This window comes from Mytilus trossulus, chromosome 1 (genome assembly GCF_036588685.1).
Source record: "Mytilus trossulus isolate FHL-02 chromosome 1, PNRI_Mtr1.1.1.hap1, whole genome shotgun sequence".
NCBI classification, from domain to species: domain Eukaryota; kingdom Metazoa; phylum Mollusca; class Bivalvia; order Mytilida; family Mytilidae; genus Mytilus; species Mytilus trossulus.
In genome coordinates, this window is record NC_086373.1 from 90,978,129 (window position 1) to 90,999,644 (window position 21,516).

The 21,516-nt window shown below is 32.6% G+C and overlaps 2 protein-coding genes across 2 annotated transcripts in view; one reads left to right on the plus strand and one right to left on the minus strand.

Annotated features, from left to right (window-relative positions):
• The window catches only part of LOC134690359 (universal stress protein YxiE-like), a 64,049-nt gene that overhangs the window by 33,865 nt on the left and 8,668 nt on the right, over positions 1–21,516 (minus strand). The gene's annotated exons all lie outside the window — the stretch shown is intronic.
• On the plus strand, positions 13,173–19,772 carry LOC134690351 (uncharacterized). Its single transcript, XM_063550319.1, has 3 exons — positions 13,173–13,303; positions 15,278–17,824; positions 18,172–19,772. The coding sequence occupies exons 2-3, from the start codon at positions 15,280–15,282 to the stop codon at positions 18,537–18,539; spliced, it is 2,913 nt and encodes a 970-aa protein (XP_063406389.1). The 5' UTR covers positions 13,173–13,303; positions 15,278–15,279; the 3' UTR covers positions 18,540–19,772.

Sequence of the window (21,516 nt, forward strand, 5' to 3'; positions counted from 1 at the left end):
TCCCGTCTTTCGTAAAGCTTGAAGTCATGTAAATATTATTCGGTATCAAAAGCAGTGATATATTAGGAATCCCCTTTTTAAAATTTGATATAGTTGCTTGATGTTACCACTATATTCTATTTATACATTTTGTAGTTACAAATATCAGACAAGTTGCCCTCGATGTCATCCTCAGATAAACGTGACAAAAAGACTGCTCTGACTATGATTTGATCATTGTCTGAACAGAATTTCAGAGTAGAATATTATTCATAATGGATGTTAGATGATTGTAAAATCTCACACTATAGGCAAAGCAAGGGAAAATAGTGGAAAAAAAGTTATTCAAAAAGGATGACGTCATTTTTCAAAACATTTCGTCAAATCTAAGATGCAATGTTACTTTAATCTGTTTGACCTTTAATAGAGTCAACACAATCTAAAATATCACTCATACTCTCATCAGAAAATGTAATTTTCATATCTTTGAAATACACAAAGATTATATAATGGAGCTTTATTTGTTTTTAAGTACCCATTTATGGTATTGACGACATTACTTTAAGTATGACAATTATTGTGAATGCTTTTTTGTTTGTGATTATTAAAAATTAAGCGTTGCAAGAATGTTAAGTTTGTAACCCTGAGTCGACCAACTTCGATGCAGATATTTTATATATTCTTTGATATAACATTTCAGAAAAGAGTATTTCTTTAATTCAATGTAAATGTAAATGTGTATAGTGACAACTATCTCTATCCTATTAATATCTTATATCGGTGTTGCGTTTTGTTATTCATCATTCTTTCACACATTAGGAATCAAACTACTTATGTAAGTATATCTTTTATGATCCAAAAGTAGACATTAAAGCCGTACTACAGATTGCATGATATTTTATGTCGGGCTATCATACATTTAGACATTTGATTTTATACTCCCAATGCCGTAAGATGCTATCAGTCTTAAACACATTATATTCCGTCGGTCGACTTTACGATAAGGACATCATGTAATCATTTAACACTACACTTTTGCCTCCAATATCAATAATCAAAGTTGCCATTTTGATTGTTAAGATGTCTATGAAACACGTTTCCTGGGTGACATTGCCTGCCAAGCAGCTATATAAGGTAACTTTGTCTAATATATCAAACAGAAGTATTGGGAATATCTGCTTTCCAAGTCTTGTAATATCTGTAACTATCTCTAATACTTGTCTGATCTGTAAATTAACTGATTACATATTCTATGCCCGATTGTGAATCATTGACTCGGTGCTTGTATTCGCATAGCACAGCAGGTGCCGATTTCCGGTTAAGCTTCTTTAGGAATTCATGCACCTCCCGTAATTTGTGTTGTTGTTTGTTAACTTGACTAATATCTTCTAAATGTGAATATGAGATGTGAACATCGAAAAACTACTGATGCCTTTAATTTATTAGTGACAATACTACTTTTATAAATGTATATATGGTCTACACTCCAAAGAAAGAGCATCGCACCAAAACAAAAAACGGAATAAAGAGACATCTATATACCAACCTTATTATCATCTTCATTAGACAAGTATTAAGGTATAATAGCCGACAATATATACAAGTTGAGAAACAGATACTACAAAAGATATGCAGTCATCAGCACTATTCTAGGAATATTTTGAAAAAAAATATGTTTTACAGCTACTTTCAAAATTTCTGGCTAGACAGTCACATTGAAATGGTCAAACGAGTTTTGATTACCCACTTCTTAGGCCGTGTTCACACCGAACGCCGTGTAGAGTAAACATGTTTACAATTAGATTAGTGTAGTGTACACTGGTTTCACATTACATTTGTTCACATCTATACATCCTGTTAAGCTACCTGTACATAAGATTTGTTCCCACTTGTAAACTAAATGTCATTTGAATGTTCATTACGTAGAACTGAATTCAAAATTTTTAGACAACTTTTCTAGCGGTAAGGGAACAACCATTTGATTTCAAAAGGGGGGTGGGGTGGGAATGGAAATATTCCGATCCCCAATTTGATAAAAAAAAATGGTCATACAGATAATAAAAAAAATATTCTAAATCAAGAGTTTCCCCATACATTAAAGTGTTAAATATTGAAAAAAAAGTATTGGATCACCAGCATCGAAAAAAAGGAATAAAAGCGTACGAGCGAAAACAAATCTGACTTACATAAAAAAAAAAAAAAAAAAAATCCCCCTTTTTTTTTAAAGTTAAGTGGTTGCTACTTAATGAAATCCATTTTTATAATTTGCAGTAGTTTGAATAAATTAGAGATGTTTCGATTACGCATTAGAAAACGTTAGCTATAGCAGGGTGCTTTCAGCCGAAAAAAAAGATTGAGATATTAGGGATCACTACCTTTTTATCTTTTCTGTTAGTTTCAAATGGTATTTCTTCTCCAAGGAGTATTTGGTAAAGGAATAGGGTAACGTTTTTTTTTATTCATTTTAAGTGTAACTAAACGGATCTGAGATACTAGACAAACATATCATTTACCTCACACTTTTTAGTCATGCATTTATGCATGAATCGTTGTTTGAGTAAAGACCATTGGCGAATATTTTTGTGTATGTCAAGTCGATTCGGGAAGACCTTTTCAAAAAAATTAGGCAGCAACTATTTACTTCATTTTTTGTGGAGGGGGAGCGGAGGTAGGGGGCGTGAGCTATTAATTTTATTCGGGACAAATTTTGGTGACAAGTCGAAATCAATTTAAGCATTATATATAGTGGCAGCTGAGGGTGAAACAAACAAAAAAAATTTCAGGGCCAAAAACTTGAATTATTTTTTTGTTTCCAATACAAAATTCATAGCTCACCACCCCACCCCCTTGCCTTTATGTTTTATACTTAACTATAAATCCCCCCCCCCCCGAAAATCAATTGGTTGCTGCCTTATGGGTTCGGAAATGATGCTGCTTTGAGTCTTGATCAGAGGTTAATAAAGTATGTTATTTTTTTTTAACAAAAAAAATCTGTAAAATTTAGACAACAATTTCAAAAAGAACTATACTAATAACTATCAAAAATATCAATTTAACTCAAAAATAGTTTCCTTCTTAAATATATACACGGTAAAACTAATGTCCTAAATGCCTAGTTTTGTGTACACTTAACCTACACAAGGCCTACATTGACTATCGACTGTGTGTAAATAAAACATGATTTAAACTACATGTAAACATTGAGTTTTATCAATGGGAACGCAATTGTGTTTAGTTTACGTGTGAGTTACACTAACACAACACCGAATTTAGGTCAATGTGAACACGGCCTTACTTTCAATATATGTCAATTGAAAAGCAAACGTACATAAGAGTAGGCTAAAACAAAGTGGGGATTTAAGTTTTACATATGAAAAAACAATAGGACCATTAACATTACCCTTAGTTATGTATTTGCGTGCTTTATTTTTATAATATATCAAGATTCCAATCATTAAAAAATTGTCCCAAAACATAGTTAACGAATAAATGAATAGTGTATCCGATTGGCAGCATTTAAATGAAATGCCCAGTCTGCTATTTGAAAGAGATATTATTTTATCGCAAATAAAAAAATAACATTTTTTGTCTGTATTTCCCAGAGTCAGTGAGAAATTTGTGTACCATAATAAAAAATTGCGATAATCGTATAATAATTTTGGTATTTTATGAGCAGCATGTACTCTATTTCATTTTTTACAAAACCTCAATGTTTAAAATCAATGCTTTTATCTTCATCAAATTAGTTGTTTACCGCAGATTGCAGGATTCATGCAACTGTGATTACATAACAGTAGTCGAGTTAAATGTAATATCTAGTTTCTATTATCTAATCACCATTTTTTTTATTAAAAATTCTAAATTACGTGTAAAAATTACTTTATACACCCAGCATGCTTTGATCATTGAACGCAGCAGAGTACATATTAAACAAATCACTCCAACAGTTAAAAGAGTAAAGAAATTATCAAAACTCTACCGCTGATGGTCGACTATAATGTGTCTCGATGGTATCATAGCCAATGGTTAAGTACTGTGGCCTTACATGCTTTAATTGCAACGGTGAGTCTATAAGTTTCTAGATCGTCGGTCGCAACTCTATCTAAGAAGCTTTTAACCAATTTTGTGAGACCATTTTGACTTTTCTGTTTACATCCTTTTTGATTTTCTGTTTCAATTAGACTCGTTTGACTGTTCTGTTTACATTCTTTTCTATGTTCTGTTTAGACTCTTTTGACTGTTTTGTCTACATTCCTAATGAATGTTCTATTTAGACTTTTTGGTTTTTTTTTTCGTCCTTTCTGATATTCTGTTTATACTCTTCTGGCTAGTTTGGTAAGACAATTTTTAATCTTGTGCACTTTTACTTTTGAAATTTTGTATTTCAAACTTTTTGTGTCGAGTGTACGTAACTAAGATTTATTTTTATGTAAAACGGAATCGTATCTTTGTTTTCTAAAATTGTACTGCAAGCTGAACTTGTAAATGTACTTCTTAGTAATTATATTGATGGGTATCTAGCAATGTTGGTAAAACATCTTACAAATGACACTGAAAGTAACTTATATAAACAGGAAGAAGTTGTTTTATTTTTTTATTTTATACAAAAAAATATAAACGACCAATTAGTTTTTAACTGATGGAATAAAAGCTATCGTGTGTTACAGGAATGAGTTGATGTTAATCTGAAGTAGCCATTTCTTCATTATTTTGACGATTTTTTTCAGATTCAATGTTGTGAAAGCGTGTATTTGGTACAAAAACATAAAGGTTTAAGGATTAAGTGTAGTGACAGCTTAAAATGGCACACGAACGAACTATTTATTTTAACTAGAAGTAGCTATTAGCTCTTTTATCTTTGATAATTTTATTTCGACTATTTTGAATATCATTAATGAAATTCGGCTTTTTCTTTAGAATAATATTTTTTTGTATTGAAAATCATCTTGACGATACAAACTGTCTTCAAGTCTTATATTTCATTATATTTGCAAATTGATAATCAAACATATCTTCCAGTCACGATACAACAAATAAATATCTTCAGACGGTGTCTTACCCTAGAGAATACTCCTAAGTGATGATATTTTCATCAAGACTCCCATGATAAATATGTTTCGAAACTTTGTTGTCTACGTAAGTTAATTTCTAGTAGACGTTTGTCAATAGAAATGCAAATATTCTATAACAAAATCAGAAAATTTGTGTTTGCTTGTCAATGGGACAAATATCCACTAAAGCAAACGACTTCAACAGCCAGTCATGAGATATTTAAAAGTAGAAACAAACATGCTAACATTAGACCTTTAACACTATGCAAAAACGTCATGAAAGCAAGCTGTGTAATGACATTATTAGAACTTTAACAATAAGCAAAGACGTGTTCTAGAAAGTAAACTTTAATTTGCCTTTAGAAAACAAAATGTTAAACATTGACTTTCGGTCTTATTTTAGTCAATATATCACATAAGACCAAGAACTGATGTAACTGATATCTAAACAGAAACCAATCAAAAATAAATGTTGATCTTGCCAGGACAAATTATTTTTTTCAATGGGAATATGTAATGGTATGGCTTTATTGGAGATGGTACTTTATATAGTATATGAGGTATCATAGTCTGCATGTTGTCAAGTATAAAGATCGTTGATATTGGCCTAGCCTATGTAAAATTAAGAATGAAAATGGGAAATGTGTCAAAGAGACAACAACCCGATATAAGATAACAATTGGAAGGCCACCAACGGGTCTTTGACACAGCGAGAACATATCAGCCCGGAAGCGGGCTTCAGTTCACTCTAAAATAAAAATGTGTACTAGATCCTTGAATATGGACGTCGTAATAATCTCCAAAACATTATATAAAAAGATGCTCCTGACTTGTGACAGGCGCAAAAATACGGCGGGGTTAAAAATGTTTTGCGAGATGTGTATATGAAGAAAAGAAACGCGAACTAAAGTGGAAATTCAGACAAGCTTGGAGGCGTCAGATTTTTTTGTTTTTTGTTTGCTGTACTGAGTTGGTCCGTTTCGTGTGTTAATGACCTATAGAAATGAATTTCGGTCGGTATTTTTTTCCAATAGGGATGTTTAACCATTTTACCAAATGAATGTCAATGCATTATGGAAACCAAAATATCTTTTATCTAACAACTGTATAGCATTATTTTCTAATGTTTTTTTATTTGTTGCCTTCATTGCGAGTCATTATTAACAGTTTGTCAAGACAATACCAACTTCCTATAAATTGTTAAAGATAAGGCGCCAATCTAAAATCCTTTTTCGTGGTATGAAGGAAGTATGACATTATCAAATGTTATTTATTTAGTTCTGCAAATCTGAGAATAAAGTCCGATAATAAATTCCATAAAGTTTGGTTGCATAACATTTATCTCTTTGTTGAATGACAGTAGATTCTTTCAAAAGAAGTATGCAAGCTTAAATTCCTAAGATGTCTGTATTTGCGCGACTTATCTGTGACACAAAAATATACTACCTTTAGGAGAGTGAGATCAATTATATTTTTCTCTCCTTTTTCACTATTTATTAGAGTTAACGTAAGTTGATTCAGAGAAGTCATCAACTACTAGAAATAATAATGACTTCAATAACATCTAGTAACTGGTCTAGCAGGATAATGATTAACAACATGTCTTGTCAAAAATGTTCTTCCTTTTTATATTTTCTCCCTGACTTGAAAATTTACTTCATCTTTAGTTTATATACATTAAAGACATTAACTTTATCATATAATGAACATGTTAAATTTTTATTTCTAGGTGACTGATTAGTTCTACAATTTTGCACTATCAAATATATCTTGAAAATTCTTTTACTGGTAATAACAAATTCTCCGATAACAATATGCCACTTTTAAATAGCAGAGAATGTTATCGAATAATTGTTTTGTGTCTTTAACTCTTCGAAGAAAAGACTGCAACTTAATAAAGACATTAAGATATCAAAAAGATATAGATTGGTTTTGATACTTTACTTTTATGGAACTAATAAAAAATAAGACGATAAAGCTTTTCTATTTGAAACGTTTATAGATGGCGCTTTGATTTAGTACAGTCCTTGGATGGTGTAAACTTCCCACTAACACCATACACCATAACACCATACACCATACACCATACACCATTATACCATACACCTTGTACCATTACACCATACACGTTACACCTTTGCACCATACACCTTACACCATACACCATACACCATTACCCATTATATCTACACGATCCGAATTACCCATAATTCAATTAAATTTCCAATATTGTGATTATTATTATTGTTTATGTATACAATTTGAAAAAACTAAATAAAAAGAACTTCGTTTTCAAGTAATGAAATGTCGTACACCATCATTTACACCATTCCCGATCACACGTTACACAATCACACCATTCCTCTTACACCATTACACCATTCCCCTTACACCATAAACCATAGCACCATACACCTTACACCATTGCACCATACACCTTACACCATTACACCATACACGTTTTTTTGGGAAGTTTACACCATCCGAGGGCTGTAGTTAACGTGCTATGGCTGAGTAGAAATACGTAGTTCGGTCCAGAGATTGCATTTAACGTTTTATATGGTACTTTCCACATGGAGCAATTATTCGGAAACAAAAACATACGGTAAGAACTTATGAGTTTAGAGTTTGAAATTGTACAGGAAAGCATGAACAAGTTTTTTTCCCGTTATGTGTGTACAGCAGACGAACATTTTTTTTCTAGAAAAGACTCATCAGTGGCACTTGACTCAAAAAAGTTAAAAGCCAAAAAGAGTAAGAATTTGAGGAACAGAGAAGATCCAAAATTCCGAAGCGTTTTGCCAAGTACGTATAACTAACATAAAATATACGTCCTGGTTTTTGCAAAATGCAGCTAAGATTCCTAGGATAAAAAATCATGTGATTTTCTTGTTTTTACATTTATCTCATTTCCATCTTCCCACAAGAAAAAAATAACACACAAACAAAAATCAGAGACAAAAAACACCTGACCTCGTGATATTTATAGTCGTATGTTTCACCACACAAGAGTCATTAATTTTGTTTACTCATTTCTATGATAAAAACGTTATAATAAAAGTGATCTTACATAGAATTTACGATAAACAAAACATTCTCTCTTTATTAGTATCCGTTTTTCATTAAGTAATGAACGTCCATTGCCCAAATCATATGTACAAGTGACTGGGAACAATGTTGATATTAATAAAGTAACATGGACTCGCTTTGATCAATCAAAAAAAGATTGAAGCAACATGCTTCAACTATAATGTTGAGTGATTGTGGTTATGCATAGGCAAACAAGCATAGTGGCATCAAGATCAGAATCATACTGATGTGTATAATCTTTTGAGAAATGAACTGACTGTAATTACGTCATCCATATTGCTTTTTACTTATAAGTTCTTTCAGCAGTCAATGTAGTTTGACAGGTGTCATTTTTCAATTAACTTGTCTTTTTTGACTCAACAAAACACAATAGTTAGTAAGCACTATGAAAAGTACTTATACTAAATACAGCATTTACTTGTATTATCTAAAGTGTTTGGTAGTTTGAAATGTTGCAGTTACAGGTTTTGACAGGTCTTATTACGTGAAATATATTTTTTTTTGTAACAAATACCATTGACAGGTTTCATTAAAGAAACAATTGGAAAGTCTTAAAAGCTATTTCTGGTTTACGGGATTTTTACGGAATCGGCTTCTACAAAAACTCTGCTTCTCATATAAGCCATAAACGGTATTAGCATGAAAACGCGCGTCTGATGTGACAATTTATAAGGCTTGAACCTTATGAGTTTTAACGTATGAATCATGAATCACACTTAACCACAAAGTTCAACTCAAATAACTCATTTATAGGAAATGAAATGTCGCATCGAGTACAAAAGAGAATAAAACAGTGTTTAATTTTACAATAAACCTCAATTGTTATTGGTGATAAATTTTCCCTTCAACAATAAATTAAAATAAATCTTTGATGACAAGTTTTCTCAAATAAAAATACTCTCCAAACGTGATCTGACTTAATTATTGGATCATTATTACATTAAAATTAGAATGAACTCTCACAGTAATCTCTCAGGATGATTCTTTTTGACAAAGATTACTGAAAATTAAAAAAAAATGTAAATTATTTGCACAAACGCTTTTAAAGCAAAAGGTGGTATTGAAAGCAAATATTGTGAGAAAACTAAATGCCTAAACAAAAGATACCATTATATATCAAGGCAAAAAATAATTCCTCCTTAGAATAATCAAGTTTTTGTAAAGTGCTGTCATCTTTGTGCATATTCTCAGAAATGGCAACACAAACCCAAGAGACCCAAAAGATAAGAAGATGAATATTTTACAACCACATAAGTCACATAACGAGATGTCATACACGAAGAAAAAGAAGGGAATTGGTGCTACAAAAAGTAGAGAAATCCGTGGTCTGTGTGACAATACATCCAATAACGACCGACCATAAGATATAATCGAACATTGTCCTTTCTAGAGTCCCGGCAAGGAAAACAAACTTTAAAACATCTTTCGCTGATAGCATAATTATTGGATAGCTTTTAAAACAGAATTACAGATTCGTGAAAATTTTAAAATAAGACAGATGTTCCGACATTTGAAGAAAGGGAAAACTGCAAGTTTATTGCAACAGAACAAACGATATCCATAAAAATGCAAATAAAACACGAATTTCAAATGCTATCCAAAATTATCACAAACTATAGAGTGAACATTCAATCATCATAGTACAGAAAACGTGGTCTAGAACACCAATAAAACCAATTGAACTATTTTACAATCGTCGTACAACAGAGAATAATTGGGAGAATACCTGTAAATCAATCAGGAAAATGTCTGAGTCATACGGAAATATATTCAAATAGACTTCTCGGCGAACTGTAAGGAGACCCATACTAAGGTAGGAAGGAGGCCCATACTAAGATGGGAGGAAACGATGTTTATTTGGAAAATTACCTGAGATCACCTCTAGTTTTTGATGGGGTTCGTGTTGTTTATTTGTTAGTTTTTTATGTTGTGTCATATGTACTATTGTTTGTTTGTCTTTTTCAATTTAAGCCATGGCGTTGTCAGTTTGTTTTAGATTCATGAGTTTGACTGTCCCTTTGGTATCTTTCGTCCCTCTTTTAAATACGCAGCCCCGAAATTGGAACGTTGAATTATACGCATCGAGAACGTATGTCTAGTGTTATGATATCATGCAGTTATAAAAACAGCGTAGCAACTCTTTGAGGGGACCAGTATGTGGCAAGTTTCCGGTTTCAATCTAACATACTCTGTTTTTTACGAGGCAGTTTAGACATTATAGCCCGTCATCATGGTCAACCAAATTTGACTTTATATGTTTTAGTTCTCCATGAAAAATTAGTTGACACTATTTTTAAGAAAAAAATAGTTTAATTACACAATATTGTGATTTCATGTAATATATCCTTATCAAAATGATGATTTTTGTTTTATACATATAAAAACCTGATGAATTTAAGATGATGTATAAAGCTAAAAATCCCAATGGTTAAGGTAATGTGAATGTGATGTAAATGAATTGTTTTTATATTGTAATAATGATTAGTAAGAAATGATCTTCTGAACCCTGACAAATCACGATAAATATTATCTTCCTTACTATAGCGATGGAGCTGTATCATACAATAATAAATGCGTCAGTGAACAAAACAATGGCATTAATCACAGTAAAACATACATTTACCACGTAAAATCAATTTCATTTCCGCTGATTACCCACACGCAATCCTATAACGAAAGCTGTATCAATGCGCAATCGGTTATAAATTATAATTTGATACTATAACAACCAAAAAGCAGTTTAGATTTGTTGAAATTTCATGTATATGGAATGATAACTGCAATTGCTATGGTTTGATTGATTTTAAGGCCATAAACTCTTCAATGCCGTCTAGTCAAAAAGGCAAATATAAATTGATTGCATATACTAGTACATCAATTGCACATGTACTTTTGTATTATTACGTTTTTGCTACTCAAATGTATAATTGAAGTAACAATAGTTAAAATACTTTTATGCTTCAACAAAGACTGCATTAAAAACTGCTGCTAAGCACGTCAAGATTCCCACTTTGTATTAGCCACAAGTAGTATAATATAAAATTTAACCATGCCAATTTCGTTATATATATGCCTGAAGTAAATGCTGTACAAATGGTTCTTCTGACCTATGTTCTTACAACTGGTAAAAACTCGTTATCAATACTGCAACAAAAGTCTTAGATCGGCTACGTTCCTTTTAAAGTAAGTATCCCACTATTGACAGTTATAGTTGTCTAATACAAATTATTTAACCAAATCTGAGTTTTGCCATTCTTTATTGAAATAAGGTGTGACAATATCTACTTCGGTCTTTACAATTCCTTTAAGTCATAACACTTACATCGGATTCACAAATTTGTGATGAAACGAAATGTTTAAAGCCATTAAATGATTGTTTGATAATATACAATGCACAAAACAAACTATCCAGGCTACCAACACAACATATACAGCATAACATAGAAAGGAACAAAGCACAAAACAAACTATCCAGGCTACCAACACAACCTATACAGCATAACATAGAAAGGAACAAGGAACAAAACAAACTATTCATGACAACATGATATTGTTCAATGCACATGCATACTTTTAAATTAATAATTTCTGTTAAATTTGTTCTCGAGTCAGGACGATTTTCAGATGTACAAATTGTAATCAACTCTCTTTTGCTGAAGAACTTTTATTGGTAGAGGATTTTTCAAGGAAACACTCATGCCAAAAGTAACATTATATTAGTTTTTTTATAGTTACATCCAGGAGTAAGTGTCCACTCATGATCATTACTTAACCGGTCATAATCAGTACGATGTGTCTTTTGTCTTTTCGCTGCATTAAAATATGTCGATTGGGTATTTGATGCCATAATCATCTTATTTTGACAGTTAGTTACTATGTTGTGCTCTACACTGATACAGGTTAAGCAAGTTCTGGGATATTGTATTAAGCTAATACATGTAAATGAAGGAAATATTTGTTTTGAGGCAACACATATTAAAAGCTTCAGCTTAATATTGACATATCGTTATGATATGATTTATTACTCAAGAGAGATCATAGTGATTCTACAATTATCAGAGTCAACCGCCCGAGTAAAATATTATATAAATTAATGATTGGTTATATCAAATACAATCAAATCTGACAGCATAGCTTAAAATCACATTCATAGTTGATTTATGTAGTTGACGGATTAGAACTCATTGTATACACTTAAAAGTAGTCAATGGAAATACGACATTTCGTAGTGGTCTTTTCTTATAACCTTTTTTTTACATTTAGTCTATGGAAGGAACATCCTGACTTTAACAGTACTTATAGAAACATAACAAAAAGAAACTTTAGGGCTGGCTATTTTTAGTTTATAAAATATGAAGGGTATAGTAATAGTAAGAGGGACATTCTGACTGTAACAGTGCTTATTGAAAAATGACAAAAAAAACTTTAGGACAGGCTATTTTTAGCTTATAAAATAGGGAGGGTATGGTAGGAGAAAACACACATCTTCTTTTATTTGGCCTGAGTGTCCCTTCCTTAATTTTTAGTTTTCTACTCCTTATTCGTATTCCTTGTCTTGGTTAAAGAGATGACGATTATAAAACCTTGAATTACTTAAGGTAGTACCAAACATTTTCGCTCGTTCAATGATTGTAAAATTTTTGACAAAATATTTTCTTTGCCCCTTTGACAAAAATATAAGAATTTACCTAAAAAACTTGAATCACACACTTTAGCGGAACAAATTATTGAACATGTAGCAGTTTGATGCAAAAACACTTAAATTTTATTCATTGCGTGACTCAATAGTTTCTAACAATAGAACGCGATGAAAACGTTCAGCTGACTTTCACAGAGTTATCTCCCTGCAGTGTAATATACCAACTAAAACCTTCCATTTATTTGAACAGAGACTACTATATAGTAATATATAGTAGTCTCAAATTTGAGATAAAGTGTAAAATGATTATGAGGTTATTTCATATCTGTAATAGATATCATATATAATCTGTTAAATATTAGAAATGATGTGCAAGGCTATATAAACAAACGAGTCAGGTAACGTCCTGTTAGTATTCATGTATTTTTTTAAAGGACATTTCTATCTATTATTTGGTAAAATAATTCAATTCCTGTCACGTGACATACGTACTTGAACGTGTTCATATTTTCATATTAGCAGGAATATCATGAAAAACATGCACGTAAGTATATGTATGTAAGTATTAGATTTGACAAAAAAAAATGAAAAGTTCCCTAGGAAATTCAATGAGTTAAGTCATTTACAGGTCTCTATATACGGGCACAAACATGCAGGAAGTAATTTAGTGTTATATATATACATTACATTTATTTGTAGGATCCTTTACTATAAATAATTTAGCTGATCTGTAAGAATAACATCTGCATGCCTTATATATCATGTACTATAGTACGGCGCTATATTAAAACTGACGTGGAAATGTAACACCCGACCACCGAAAACTTATTTTTTATGAAGCCCAGTTGGTCGTGTGGTCTAGCGCTACGGTTACAGTGCAGGCGATTTGATGTCACGGTATCTCAGTAGCATGGGTTCGAATCCCGGCGAGGGAAGAACCAGATCTAACATTGTTGGGTTGATGTTTAGACGAGTTGTATATATATATATATATATATATATAAGTACGTCTGAGTCAATGACAACTCTACAACAGATGTATCCATCGGATCACCAGCAATGATGATGATACATGACTGTGTACATTATGTATATACAACTCGTCTAAACATCAACCCAACAATGTTAGATCTGTAAATTTGCTTTCACAAATTTTTGGCTCTTCCCTCGCCAGGATTTGAACCCATGTTACTGTGATATCGTGACACCAAATCGCCTACACTGTATCCGATGCGCTAGACCACTCGACCACCTTGGCTTCCCAATAATAAAGCTTTCGGTGGCTGAGTGTTACCTATATATATATATATATATAAGGTAACATATGGCCACCGAAAGCTCTTTTTTGAGAGCCCAGGTGGTCGTGTGGTCTAGCGGGACGGCTGCAGTGCAGGCGATTTGGTGTCACGATATCACAGTAGCATGGGTTCGAATCCCGGCGAGGGAAGAACCAAAAATTTGCGAAAGCAAATTTACAGATCTAACATTGTTGGGTTGATGTTTAGACGAGTTGTATATACATTATGTACACAGCCATGTATCAATATCATTGGTGGCGATCCGATGGATACATCTGTTGTAGGGTTGTCACTGACTCAGACGTACTTATGAATATAATTATTTTCTGTGACTGTATCTTACATTAATTTGTAGGATCCTTTACTATAGATAATTTAGCTGATCTGTAACAATAACATCTTCATGCCTTATATATCATGTACTGTAGTACGCCGCTAGATTAAAACTGACGTGGAAAGGTAACATATGGCCACCGAAAGCTCTTTTTTGAGAGCCCAGGTGGTCGTGTGGTCTAGCGGGACGGCTGCAGTGCAGGCGATTTGGTGTCACGATATCACAGTAGCATGGGTTCGAATCCCGGCGAGGGAAGAACCAAAAATTTGCGAAAGCAAATTTACAGATCTAACATTGTTGATGTTTAGACGAGTTGTATATAATATATATATATAGTGAGAGAGGGATAGTTAATATAGTATAAAATATTTAATTTTGCGCAACATGCGTGCAAAATAAAATTGTTATATATCAATTATGAAACATGACACAACGCACTATATTGTCATGATTGTATTATCTCCATTATTTTCATATTAGAAAAGGAAACAAGCCAAAAACTTACTGCATCGATCGTCAGAAAAAATAATAAAATGTGGCCTGGTGTCATGGAATCTTACAAAAAAACTTTTTATAACGTTTCTTTAATTTAGACAGCTGACGATAACAACTTAAAAAAACGGAATCTAACGATGTTTATAAAGTTCAATACTTGGCAGTTAGCTATATCATCAAAAGGAATTTCAAAAAGACCAATCCTATCCACCTATGTTCAATTGTGCATGAATGAATTTGAACCTTAGTTCCGATTTAATCATATATATGACCAGGTATGTCAAAAATTATGTCAATGCTGAAGAACTGACTCCTGAGCCTATTTATTCTCATTTCAAGAGAATTGCTTTAATTACAAGTACTTGTACTATTTTCATTCTTTTTCATTCAGAGATGGAATTAAGCAGAAAAGAAAATGTCAGGAAGTACAATGAAGTTTTTGCTGCTGTCTTGGAATCTGACATTGAAATTCTTAAGTCAATTGTTGAAGAAGAGGGTGTGTCTGTATTAGAGAAGAAGACAAAAGAAGGTTGGACAACGTTGCATGTTGCAGTCATATTTTCAAAAGATTGTGTTGTTAATTTTCTCCTTGACCATGGTTGTAATGTTCATGTACAAGACACAGATTTAAAAACACCACTTCACTGGGCAGCTTTTAATAATGTGCCGTACAAAATTTTCGAAAAAATAGTGCATGTGGCTTCAAAAACGAAAGGTGCGTTAGACACAAACGACGCTCTTAGAAGAACACCTCTACATTATGTATGCATGAATAATGCAGCTTGCAACGAAGAAGAAATTATCTCTAATTTTTCTATTGAAATAGTAAAAAAAGTGCACTTATTGCTAAGTTTCGTCGGTGATATCGATTCAATGGACAATGAAGGTAATACTTCTTTGCATCTATTTTGTTCTAACATCCACAATTGTGTACAATCGCAGATTGTAGATCATAATTTGATTCCAGAGGAACTGAAAGAATATAAATCAAAATCTTTATGTGGTTTTATCACAGAAATATTCATAAACAAAAAGGCAAATATTTTCTTGCCAAACGAATATAAAATTACTCCTTTTCATCTGGCTTGTAAATTTCTCTGCGTTGAAACGATAAATGTAATGTTATATCAACATTCTCTTCCGACTTCATTGATGGACATATGTGATACACCTCCGATGTCAATGGTGTTCAGTCATGCACCATGTACATGTAAATCTCTTCCAAACAAAAGGCAGCAGTCAGACTGGTCCTACCTCTCTGATCACAAGTCACGATTTGAAGACAGTCTGCGCCCTGTCTTAAAACATATGAAAATTTATATAAATAATGCCAAACGTGTGACTGGTTCAACAGCCCTGCATCTCGCAGTTTCGGATTTAAAGTGTTCATCTAACGTTGTAAAGGGTTTATTGGAATATGCTAACGCAAATGTCAATGCAAGAAATTTTTTTGGTAAAACTCCAGTACATTGTTTGATAAAAGGAGACATTAGTGCATCTGGTCAGATAAAGAATGTAATGCAAACAAACTGGCAAAATAAAATAGCTTTGTTGTTCAAGCATGGTGCTCACATCGACTGTCAAGATATTTTCGGATTTTCTCCTTTACACTATGCTGCATTGTATTGTGACGTAGATTTTCTAACGTGTCTTATCGAAAACAATGCTAATGTGTCTATGCGTAACAAACACGGAGCTACACCGTTCCATCTTCTTGCTATTAATACGAGAAAAGAATTAGACCCAGATCTAAACGATTTCTGTACTGCACTTGACATACTATTGAAAGCTGGTTCTAACATCAATGGTCAAGATTCGTACGGCTCGTCGGCACTACATTACGCAGTATATGGCGGCAACACAACAATTGCGTTAATTTTTTTGGAAAAAGGAATAGATGATGGTTTAAAAGATGTCGAAGGAATGACTGCTTCAGATCTCTGTTTTATTGTTAATCGTGTTGAATTCAAAAACTTCTTAGTTGAGGGAGTTAAACTTTTTGACGATAAACTAGACATGTTTTTAGAAACCGTTCATATCAATGATGTGTCAAAGTGGTTATCTTGTAACATTTCAAAAATTACACTTAGTGATGAAGAAATCCTTCATTTACTGCATCCTTCTCAAAATAGCTCTTTATCAAACAAGGTCTCAGACAACATTGTTTTAAGACAACTTCTTGATCTCATGAAGTCAGTGTTTACTGAGGTGGAACGTCGTGACAACAGATTTAAAGTTTCGATAGAGCTTTCAGGGAGCACTAGAGAGGGTACGAAAGTTGACGCACCCGACGAGTTCGATATTCTGTGTTTCTTTGATAATTTCGAAAATCTTTGCGATGTTGAAGAAATCCAGGAATTATACTGTGTACAATGTAGACGAAAAGAAGATGAACAAAATCAATCATATAATGAGTTCTTTAACGAAAACGGTCTCTTGATGGGTAATCGAATTGCCAAAAAATTCTACCTTCATTTAAAAGAATGTCTTGGAATACCATCTGTTTGGAAATGTGCTCCTGGATTATCAGAAGATACTGTTGGCTTTGAATTCCCCTCCGCAGAAGACTTTCCGAGTATTCTTTGTCTACATTTCTTATATACTGATGCAAAGCGTAAAGAGATGCCATTAAGCTGCGATATCGTACCCGTAATACGTCAGAGACATTGGTGGCCATCTTTTGCAAAACAAGACGGAAGATTAAACACAGTGAATATAATGGAAAATGGTTGTATGATTATGTGTAGACCTAACAAACAGACTATGCTTTCTGGTGAAGTTGTCACATTCCTTACTCGTTTTACAGTGTCAGTTTACTTGGCGGAACTCTGCATAATTCAATCTCTTCCCAAAGCCGTGGTAGATGCCTACAAATTGGCAAAGATTCTCCTAAAACAGAAACACTTATATCCTCCATTAACGGAAATTACTCAGCAAGGTATGTGAACTAATTTGTTGAAAGATTATGTCATTATTGTCTAAATAAGATACTATTTTTAGTTATCGTCTAAGTGCATGACACTTTGTATGAGTTATGAAAATTATATTTCAAAGTTCAAAATCTGCTAAGAATAATTCACATTGATAAGGTGTTTTTTTTATTATTGTATGTATTTTGACATTTCGATTATTGGTCATTACAAAACATAAAAAATTTAACATATATAACATTGTTGCTGACGTTAAATCGTGTTACATTGTATATTATTTTCAAAACGGACTGCTTGTTTACATATTATTCGAATAAACTAAAACGCTAATACATTTTTTTATATATATAAATAGAAATAATCAGTAACGAGGAGCAGGGAATGGACATTTTCTTGTCAGCCTTTCATCCAATGATGGGAGTGTTCAGCAAAAGAAATATGATAACCAGCTATGAATTAAAAAATGCTTTGTTTTATGAGCTCGATTTGGAACCTAATATAAAGATTACGGATTGTCTGGATATCAAGACGACCAAAGAATGGGCTGTGAGAATTTTCAAGCGTGTTCATAGTTTCATATCGAATGGTTGTTTCACACCCTACTTCATGCGAACATTATCCATCAGTTCATCAACATGTGAAAATTCTTTGAAAAATATTGAGTGTATGTTTTGTAAAATGATTATAACCATATTGGAAGGTAGTTTGAAAGAAATTGAATGATACTGTGAATGTTAAAAGTAATCACGTGAGAGGTACGTTAATGGCCAAAAGAAAATAATTCGGATAAGGAAGAGGGTTACTATGTTCAAAAGCACCTATGTGGCTCGTTAAATTCGAAAGGAAAAAAAACGGAAAACATTACTGCCAAATAGATATTAGACATTATTCTGTCAGATTTCAGTTTTGATATATTCTATTTGAATTATGCGCTAATATAGTTTCTTCAGATTATTACAAAATTATCAAAAACTTCTTAAATAATCCTCAGTTTAAGATGTTGAAATGTTCCCCCTATTTTGGTTCTTAAGGTGGTATGGGAGTCTAAAATAAAAATGATAGAATTTGTTCATACTTTGCCAAAATGTAGTATGTATTGATACATTTTCAAAAATATTATAAAAATGATAGGTCACCGCGCATTTTCTCAAGCAACAGGTTGTGACAAAATGACAGATTTTGTATGGATTATACAGGAAAAAACACAATTTTGTGAATAGAAACTAAACAAAATGATAGAATTGTAAAATAAATTGGGAAAAGATAGCTTTCAGACAATGCTTTGAGAATATCAAAAGAAAAGATAGGGTCACCGTACGTTTTTTCCAACTAAAAGACAAAAAAGGAAAATTCCATGAATAGTCCTTCAGAAAATGCACTGTATTAGAGTTATCTCCCCTAAAAATGCCAATTTGAAAATATTTAAAAACAACCAAAAATAATCAACGCTTGTAACAATATTAATATTTATAAGTTATGTACTTTTAAACTTGGTTCTTTTAAATGAGAATTCACATTAAATATCGACATTCCGCATCAAATTTTGCTAACTTGATAGAAAATACGGACCTAAGATTCTCTGTTTTTTACAATCCAAGATGGCGAAGACACCCATACCACCTTAAAGGTTCTACGCCTAATTCATGTACGTCCGTCACAAAACATGTTTCGTATTTGATAATATCGCAAACCCGTATTGGTAGTTTATGCAGTATTTGTCTATTTATCGTTCTCCTAACATCAAATGATGAATTGTATTCATTTAACTGTTTTATTACTTCAATATCGTACTTCTGGACTATATGTCATTTCCTTCACAGTAAAGTTAATTTTAATTGACTTTATATTGCACACCAGACATTGGTCTGCATATATGCTGATGATGAAACATTTGATTCATGTAATGTCTTTAAAGTCTTACGATATATAATAAACACGATTGCTATCAATAACTAGTGCATGTGTCATTGATTAGTATTTTTTTCTTGGTGTTGCTACATTTTATTCGTTTGGTTTCTTTAAAAGAGGGACGAAAGATACCAAAGGGACAGTCAAACTCATAAATCTAAAACAAACTGACAACGCCATGGCTAAAAATGAAAAGGACAAACAGAAAAACAATAGTACACATGACACAACATAGAAAACTAAAGAATGAACAACACGAACCCCACCAAAAACTAGAGGTGATCTCATATGCTCCGGAAGGGTAAGCAGATCCTGCTCCACATGTGGCACCCGTCGTGTTGCTTATGTAATTACAAATCTGGTAAATAGTCTAATTCGGTAGGTCACATTCATGAAAGGGAAGGAGATTGTAGTTACGACGTAAATTTACGAAGGGATGATTTCAACTTCACCATTTGAAACTCTTGGTTTAATAGCTTCCTTGTGAGCAGTAACCCTCTATCAAGAAAATTATGATAGGAAATGCAAGCACGGGAATATCGTATCAATTGGGAGATATATACCCCGTTTGCAGGTGCTACTGGAATGTTGCTACTTAGAAATGGAAAGTTTACAATTGGAAAGCTGAAATCATCTCTTTTGTCGTAAAGTTTTGTTTTCAACCGACCCTCATTGTCAATTTCTAGTTGTAAGTAAAGATATGAAGCCGACATAACTGTATCTGTAGTATCCTTTATCTCCAGTTCGATGGGATAGCTGCGTTCCACACAGTCACCAAATTTTGAATTGTTTAGTGAAAGAACATCATCTATATAGCGGAAAGTAGAGTTAAAGGATATTGCTAACTTTTTATCTTTCTTCCTAAGAAGTTCCTGCATGAAGTCAGCCTCATAATAATAAAGAAACAAGTCGGCAAGTAGAGGGGAAAATTTTGTACCCATTGGAATGCCGACAGTCTGTTGAAAAACACGTCCTCCGAACGTAACAAATATGTTGTCAATCAAGAAATCAAGCATCTTTATAATATCAGTTGCAGAGAATTTTTTGTTTGGATCAGAGTGATTCTTTACAAAGAAGCATTTATCCCTCCCTAAGACAAGATACTTGTATCTACGTTGACCATTCTTTTTTATAAAGCAAAGTAATACCAACTCTTTCAATTTGTCTTTTAGTTTGGAATGCGGAATACTTGTGTAAAGAGTAGAAAAGTCAAATGTTTTGATACTGTTACAAGATGAAAGAGAGTTAGATTGTATGTACTTATAACCTGCTCTTGATTGTAGCCTTATTCAAGAAACACGTAACTTGAACACTTAAATCAATATCATGCGATATAATTTTATTCATGGTTACCATTTATTGCGTTTCATTCATTTTATGCATGCAAAATTAAATTGAAAGATTGGAAAGAATTCTTGTCGGTTAAACATTCTACTTTTCTCGATACTGAGGATCGCTAGAATTGCAAACACAACTTTAAATGATTATTTTTTGTGTTGTGAAAGCTTCAACTGTATTTGAACTTAATTCTCTCTGATAGCTATACGCATGCAAATGAAGGCGTTATTCGAAATAAACTCATTATAGAAACCAGGATTTGAGTTTTATATTAACGCCAGACTCGCGTTTCGTCTCAATGAAACTCGAATCAAAAAATGTTAAAAAGGCAAAATTAAGTACGAGTTTGAAGAGCATTGAGGACCAAATATTCCTAGTTTTGCCAAATACAGCTAAGGTAATCTTTTCCTGAGGTAATAAAGCCTTTGTATTTAAAAATATTAAATGTTTTGTT